The 7710-nt window shown below is 52.2% G+C and overlaps 1 protein-coding gene across 1 annotated transcript; it reads right to left on the bottom strand.

Moving 5' to 3' along the window:
* Positions 1 to 12: 12 nt before the first annotated feature.
* Positions 13 to 3066, bottom strand: LOC104471119 (UDP-glucuronosyltransferase 2A2-like; the record flags this gene model as incomplete). Its single annotated transcript, XM_010086350.1, has 2 exons — positions 2331 to 3066; positions 13 to 541 (listed from the first exon to the last, which is right to left on the bottom strand). Coding segments are annotated over exons 1-2 (1265 nt in total), but the record flags the coding sequence as incomplete, so codon positions are not given.
* Positions 3067 to 7710: the final 4644 nt, after the last annotated feature.

Here is a 7710-nt window from a genome sequence, read left to right as displayed (position 1 = left end):
ATCCCGCAGAACCGCTCCACTGTGTTCCCCATGGAGAACCGGATGGTGTACATGAAGGGAATACCCAGCACCATCCCGCAGAACCGCTCCACTGTGTTCCCGATGGAGAACCGGATGGTGTACACAAGGGGAATACCCAGCATCTCAGCAATCACCTCCCCAGTAGGCACCAGTGGGTCTGCCAACAGAACATCAAAAGCAGATGCTCGCAGTCTCTCTAGCAGCGCTTCATTCTTTAGGAGCTCATCGCAAATGAGTTTGGCTGCATTCTTCATCTTCTGCAGCATTTCAATAGTCTTGTAAAAACCTTCCCAGACAGGTAGTGTTCTTTCCTCGTAAAACCAAAAATCAAAGGCTTCCTGTAGAAGGGCAGCCATCTCCTTTTTGGTCATCGGCACCTCGACCACCTCAAACTGGAAAGGGGAGGACTGGGTGGCATCAAGGATGAGGAAGCACGAAGGCATCAGCACCGTCACCTCGTGGCCCCGCACCACGAGCTCCTGCAGGATGTATTCCATGTTGAGCCAGTGGCTGTTATCAGCTGGCCACACCAACACCTTCCCCGCAGACCCCCAGCCCAACCCAGCCAGCAGCCACAGCGCTACCAACTCTTTGCCAGCCATTGCCTGCCCTGCACTGCAATGCCCACATGGGCTTCCTGGCAGCAGAGGAGCAAGCCAAACTGGGCTGGGCTTGTGTGACACTCCCTTCCTCTGGAGGGGAGGGAGCAAAGGCAGCTGGTGTGAAATCCTGTCCTGGATAAAGGGCATGGGGAAAAAGGTGGCTGGAGCTAGCAGGTGCTGTCTGGTGGTGGATGGCTCGCTGAAGCGGGAAGGTGTGCTTCCTCTGGAGGGGACAGCTGGGAGCTCGGGGAGGGGGGGCTCTGTTGTGTCCTGTTGGTCATCCTGGCCCCTGTGCCTCTCTAATTTCTGCTTCTATTTTTTTTTTTTTTTTTTTGGTAGCAGAGGTGATTCTCATCCTTCTCTGTGAAATGCAGCTGGGCATGCAGAGTTGTTCCCCCGTGGGCACCCTTTTGCTTTTTAAAGCCACTGTATGTCCCTTTACAGTGAGCTCAAGGTGGTGAGACAGGGCTGCAGCTAAAAAGTTCTGTCTCTAAGTGGATGAAACGACATGGCCAGTGACTCCAGCAGCAGAGTAAGAGTGCCCTCGTGTGAACTTGTCTCCTCGAGAGCGTGCGTCACGGGAGGCAGGAGCTGGCAGTGATGGTGTGGGCTGTCCTGCCTGCTACTAGGTGCCAATAATGTACCAGAAGTGCAAGCAGAAATTTTTTAAATTGTTTTATTTATGGTCATACTTCTGATGTGCCTTCAAGAAATAATGTAAGCCCTCTTCACTGTGCCAAAAATCATCACTGCTGGCCTCTTGTCCGGCTCTGTTGCTCACTGTTTTCCAAGTTATGTTGTGCAAGACTTTCACTACGTCTTCTGTGTTGCCTGGAGCACCCTTTCCAGGAGGAAAGCGAGTGGGATGGAAGCAGAAGGGCTGTGAGAAGCCAAGCTGAGATACCTGGTTTGGTGTGCTGGTGGAGTTCTGCAGCACGCAGGTCTTTGCAGGCAGTGGAACCTGGTGAGATTTGGAAGTGCTCTTTTTCCACAAGCTCAGTGTGAGTTTAGTAATCACATGTGCTCAACAGCCCTTTTTTAATACTTACATAAACAGGTTTTTCTACACACTCCAAACAATCCAGAAGAAAAGCCTGTGGAGGAAGACTTGTTGCTTTCACTGTTTGCTTGTGGGTAGAGGGTATATTTTAAATAAGTTATTTTTAATAAAACTTGTTTTGTGCCCAGAGGCTTGGTTCTCTGATATGATGGTGGTGATGTAAGTGGAGTCTCTATTACCAAGCCCCAGTGCATTTCAGTATTGCTGCTGGGGGTGGCAGGGCTGGCTGCTCATTCCCCAGCACTCCCTCCCGGTTAGGATCCCCTGGATTAGGAACACAGCTCTGTTCTGGCTGCTTTCTGCGCAAGCAGTCGCTGGAGGGGAAATGCGTAAGGTGTGCTTCCCTGGCTGAGGGCCCTTTGTAGTGTGGGAGCTGTTTCAACCTCCACATTAACAATAGTTCTGGTGGATGTCAAATCCATCAGTGGGATGACCGTGGACCCCTGTCTCAATGCAGTGGCACAGCACCTGGACATGGGAGTGGGTGTGATTGATGGACCCTGGGGGCTTGTCCCTTTTCCATGTAGGGACATAATGACAAATTTCTTGCTGGCTTCCCTCAGACCCTGATTTTGCTACCCTGCCAGGTTCCTACCTCTGCCGGTTGTAAGGCTGTGTAATGAGAAGTGAAGCAGCATCAGGCTTACCTAAGATCTTGCTATAGTAGACATCCCATTCTCCCCAGTAGCTCTGGAAAACGTAGTCTTGCAGGTGGTAAGACACGATGTTTTTTATTCTTTCACCAAAGGACATGCAGTCGGTGAGCTCGGACAGGGCTGCGGGAGCATAGGACGGCGGGGCTGGCATCTTGCCGCAGTGCCTCTCCACGGTGGAGGCTGGCGAGAAGCGCAGTGAGAAGATGAAGGGGATGGACAGCTGGAGAGCCAGGAGGTCCCCGCAGAGAGTCACCGGGTCTGACAGCAGCAGGTCGTAGCTGGAGCCCCGCAGGTGGGCCATCAGCTCTCGGTTGGTTAGCACCGCGTCGCACATCAGCCTGTTCATCCGGTGCCAGTTTTTGGACAGTTTCCCCAGCTCCTTGTAGAACTGCCAGAAGGTCAAGGTGGTTGGCCTGTTATTCAGCCACAGCGCCACTACGTCCTCGATCAGGTTCTCAACGGTGTCTTTCTTGAAGGGCACGTTATAGACCTCGAACTCCTCTGCGGCCCCAGCCCTGGGTTGGATGAAGAGGGAGGCGTTGGACACCAGGATGGTGACGCTGTGCCCGCGGTGGATGAGCTCCTCTATAACTATCCTCACGTTCAGCCAGTGGCTGCCCTCCGTGGGCCAGACCAGCACCTTCCCGCACAAGACAGGCCCTAGAAGAGTGACCTGAAGAAGGAGCAGCTGGAGGTATTTCTTAGAGCCAGTGGCTTTTGTGGCCATGGCAGGGTTAAGGGTTGGGTAGCCTGAGGGTGTTCCCTTCCAGCTGGGAAGTCTGGGTATAGATGGCTCTTTGCCAGCACCTTCAGCAAAGGCAGGAGTTTGGAGGTGCCCAGGTAGAGCCTTTCAAATCCACGTTGGGTCTCAGGTCTGTAAAGGCAGAAAAGGATGTTTGGTGTTGACTTTTCCCTTTCTGCCTTCTAGCCCGTTGGTTGCCCCCTGAGACATCTCCTTTCCCTGGGTAGTGGGGTGGCAGCTTTCCCTCTGCTCTCGGAGGTCCTTACTGCCTTCAAGATACATATTTTGCATGAGAATAATTTCATCCTTTATTGTTTTTTACCTTTTGTGGTTTTTCCCCTGAGGAGCAAAATCCCTACTATGGAAATGAAGGCAAATAGCAGGGGTCTCTTCTAGCTGTGTGAGTCCTGTGTCAGTAAATGCTGGCAGATTTGCCGTAAGTATTGGCAGATAAATGGCATTGCTGCCAACACTGGAGATGTACGGAGGTTTGCTGGAGAACGTACGACCACATCTGATGTTAAAATGCCTCTACTCAATTGGAAACAACTGGAAGTGGAATCCTTTTTCAGGGTCAGGTATGAGAAGTGCTGTTGTTTCCCATGCCCAGAGAAGGCAGCAAACCCTTCATTGAGGCGATGATAATACCAATAATGTGTCCTTTGTTCTGACATGGGACAGGTGGGCTTTGACCACTTCTGGCCAGCTCCTAAAGCAGGGGGCTCATTACTACTGTCTGGGGCACATGGGCACCAGCCTGGCCATGCTGAGGGCTTGGTTCAGGGTCTGAACATGGGGCTGGGGCCATCCCAACCCCTGAAGTTGCTTCTTGGAGCAAAACCCACATCTTCTGGGGTGGTTCTGCCATGGAAGGTTGGTGCTTGAATGTAAGGCGCTGTGCCCTGGAAGGAGCTCTAAACCACCGGGAGCCAAACCGACGACTAAACCCATGGATCAAATGGTTTGCTCAATCCAACACCATCCGAGGGACGAACGGCATGCAGCAAAAGCTCTTACCTGGTGGAGTCTTCCGAGGTACGTAAGTGTCGTGCTCCCAGTTGTAAGGCGCAGTTTGCTTTGTGAGGTTGTTCTCTTTGGCAGCTCACCTCCCCGGTGCCCGGGCAGCTCCGGCCAGGCTGGGGGTCGGGCAGGAGGGGCTTAAATAAATTCCACCCTGAATGGGGCTTTTCAACAGGAGGAAGTAATACAATCTGGGATGACCACAAGGAGGCAGGTATTCTGGGATTATCCCTTTCTTTGTTATGCTCCGGTAATTTGATAGTCGAGATAGTCTTCCCCATGTTAGGGAACATTAGTTTTATTACAGAGCCAGATTCTCACAAGGACTTTGCATCTTGTAGCTCAGAACTGTGGTGTCTGGCTGCTGAAAGACATTTTTCACTCTTGTAGGGTCTCAGATGGCAAAACAAAATAGTTTGTTAAATAATAGATTTGTTTATAAACTGTCCGCAGGAAAAATACAATCTCGTGGTTTGGTTTGTAGAGTTATTTAACAGCTGGTGTGTTACCTGGGCTGGGTGAGTGGCCCTTGATTCTGGACATCTTGGCAAGATTTTAATGCCTTGAAAATCTAGGAATCTAAAGATGCGTCTCCATGGTTTTTAATTTTTAGCTGTAATATTCAGCCTGACTCTTCTAAACCCCTCAGGGCGATTACTCCAGTGTGTTTCAGCAGTAGTTTGGCCCCACAGCCAGGAGCCTCGCTGTGATCTCTCCATGGACCTTTGTATTCAGGATAATATATATTTTTTTTTCACAGTTACTACGTTGGTCCTACAAGATACTTAAAGCTTTTCCAGCAACCCTTGAAAGGCCATCTCCATGTGGGCTGGGGTAGATGGGAGCTTTGGTTTAGTTCCTGACCCCTCAAGAAGCTAATTCCTCCGTAGCACATTAGTAGGGAAACCAGAGGGTTAAATTCCTCTTGTTTCCAGGGCCAGCTTTCAAAGATGAAACTCAGGTTACTCTTAATGCAGAGAAGACAAACATTTGGAGAGGATTACAGGAGAAAATCCAGCAGAGGAGAGAAAAGCAGGGCTGGAGGAGGCGGGTGGTGTTAAGTGTCGGTATTTCACAGAGGTAGCGTTAGGAGAGGAGAACTGCTGCAGAAAGTGATGCAAGCCCCAGCCTCGTTCAGTAATGCCGGGCTCTCCAAGGCTGGGGTGGGTTATGCGAAAGTTAGGCAATACGACGAGTGTTTTCCGCATTACGGATGTCTGTGTCATTGTGCTGAATGGGGGTTACAGGGTACATGGCACCTCTGTCAGTTCCAGAAAACTGTGATGCCAGCACCTCCAAAATTCGGGGTAGAAGAGGAAAGGTTTTGCCCTGAGAAGCACCAAATGACCCTGGTTTTCTTTTCTCTTGTTGCAATAAAGCAGCTTCTGGACTGAATGCAGCCTTTAAAGTCTTGGCTTTTTTTTTTTTTTTTTTTTCTTTGGAGTTGGGAAAAGTCTGGATGGGGAAAAACTTAAGGCTGGTTCATCCCCAGGTACAGACAGGAGTGAGCAAATTGAGCAATTCTGTGGAGGCATGTGTGTAAGCGCTCTGTAAAAAGCCAACTCCCATGTAATTCCCCGGGGTAACAGGGAAACTCCAGCACAAGTTAATGAGCTAACCACCCTTCTTGGCTAAACTATCTCTTTCTATCTCTACCCTGCAGCTGTAGGACAAAAACACCGTGGGCTAGGCTGATAGCATTTCTCTTGTGTTTATTGATTCAGTTTGGGATTTTATGATCTCTGTTCACTGCTGTTCCGATGCTGTGGGGGCACCTCGGCGGGTAAACGCACAGACACCAGGGTGGGTACGGCACACCCCGTCTTGCCAGCATCTGTCTGACACCCCCAGGGAAAGCCAAGGGCTGCAGAGATGAGCAAATCTGCAAATGGTGAGGGTGTGGGTGCGATGGGACCCATCTCACAGCTCACTGCCCCGGACAGGGGTGGTCACGCTCTGCCTCCCACCTTGTCCCGTGTGCTCGCTGCTCCTGCTCCTGCGCCAAGGCTTTCCCTCTGCTGGGTCAGCCCGCTAATGACTTATTTCAGTTGATGAGTTGATGAGCTTTGGGCCAAGGAATTGAACTAGTTGGGCAAAGACCAGGCTGTCACGGATCAGGGGCTGGCCAGCAGCTATTTATGTATAAATACGCTGGAATGCGTTTCTGTGCTCATCACTCCGCGAGGGAATGAAAAGTAAATTGGAATCCCTCCTGTTTTTTGGCTGAATCCTCCACTCGTATATAACCCCGCTGCTGTCCCGTAGCTTCCTGCTGGATTTCTGGTCTGAAGAGATTTGGAAGCAGAGCAAAGCCCATCTCTGTCTGGGTGAAATGATGAGAAATCGCTTTTGGTTATTCGGAGGCCGGGTGGTTGAGGTCCCAAGCCACATCTGTGTCTTGCAGGAGTGACGTTTTGCTGTTTGAGGCTGGAAGTTGCTGGCACAAGGTTTGTACCTGTCCCTCGGTGCACAGGCGGTACCCCTGCCCCTGGCTCCCCAGGAATATCCTCATGGGACGCCCCCACCTCGGCGCGCATCCTCGGAGGCAGGCTCCTCGCCAGCACCGCCTGTGACCGCGGCTCCTCTCGTGTTCCGGCGTGCGGGGAAGGCAGAGGCTGCGTTACCCCTGATGTGGCAGGTTTGGAGCTGATCCGTCGCGGGTGAGTCTGGGGCGCAGAGGGGAGCACTCATCTGCTGCGAACTGGCGTGTGGAGGGAGCGTTCCTGCACGTCTGCCTGGGAGGTGGGTACAGGCACCCCCTTGGCTCCTGGGAAATTGGATCGGGAGGTCTGGGCTTGGGCTTCACTTCGAGGGATGCCATTCCATCCCTGGGGGTGTTTCATCCAGAGAGGTTTGGGTTTCCTCCCTTGTTTACGCTGGAGGCACAGTTGGGATTTCAGCGGGGGGCTGCTGTGCCCCGTGTCTGGGGTGTTTTGGGGCTGAAGGAGCGAGAGTGAGCCTGGGGCGGTGATGGAGGAGGAGGAGCATCCTCCTCTTTGGGTATCATCAGCTCAGGAGTCTCTGCAGGTGATGTGGGAGCCCCTCACTCGCGTGTTCTGTGCATATCAGGGATCTCACCCAAGCTCCTGCCCTGGGGTCCACGGGAAGCCCCTTCGGTCGGGGCTCGGCTCCTGGGTGGCCACGAGGATGGGTCCTCGGTCCCCAACGGAGCTTGCACCTGCGTGTGTGCACCTTGGCACCGGCAAGCAGTGGGAAGAGGTGCGTTCATATTGGGGATTCGAAGTCCTGGTTTTACCGGGGTGTTGAGGAGGGAGCTGCGTCCGTCCTGATCTGCTGGAGGGGGCTTCAAGGGCACGGTCGCTTCTGCAACCCCTCCCCTTGCCTCAAACCCAAACACTTGTTCCTTTGCTGGGGGCTTAGTTTATACCTCCCCAGAAGCTCTGGGGCACGGCGTTTTAATTTCAGCCCCCCCCGGCTGGTTATGTTGCATCTCTTTGGCTGCCAACAAGCGCCATTTCGACATCGGGGAGGGCAGGTGCTGGTATAATCGCACTTTGATCTGGAGACAAAAGCTATAGACTTAAAAAAAAAAAAAAGGCAACCCAAACTGGTTGTCTCTGGCAGTATTTGAAGCACCTTACACAGGAG

This window comes from Pterocles gutturalis, unplaced genomic scaffold, assembly GCF_000699245.1.
Source record: "Pterocles gutturalis isolate BGI_N339 unplaced genomic scaffold, ASM69924v1 scaffold1536, whole genome shotgun sequence".
NCBI classification, from domain to species: domain Eukaryota; kingdom Metazoa; phylum Chordata; class Aves; order Pterocliformes; family Pteroclidae; genus Pterocles; species Pterocles gutturalis.
Note: the sequence above shows the minus strand (reverse complement) of the source record. Positions and strands in the feature narration are given on the sequence as shown.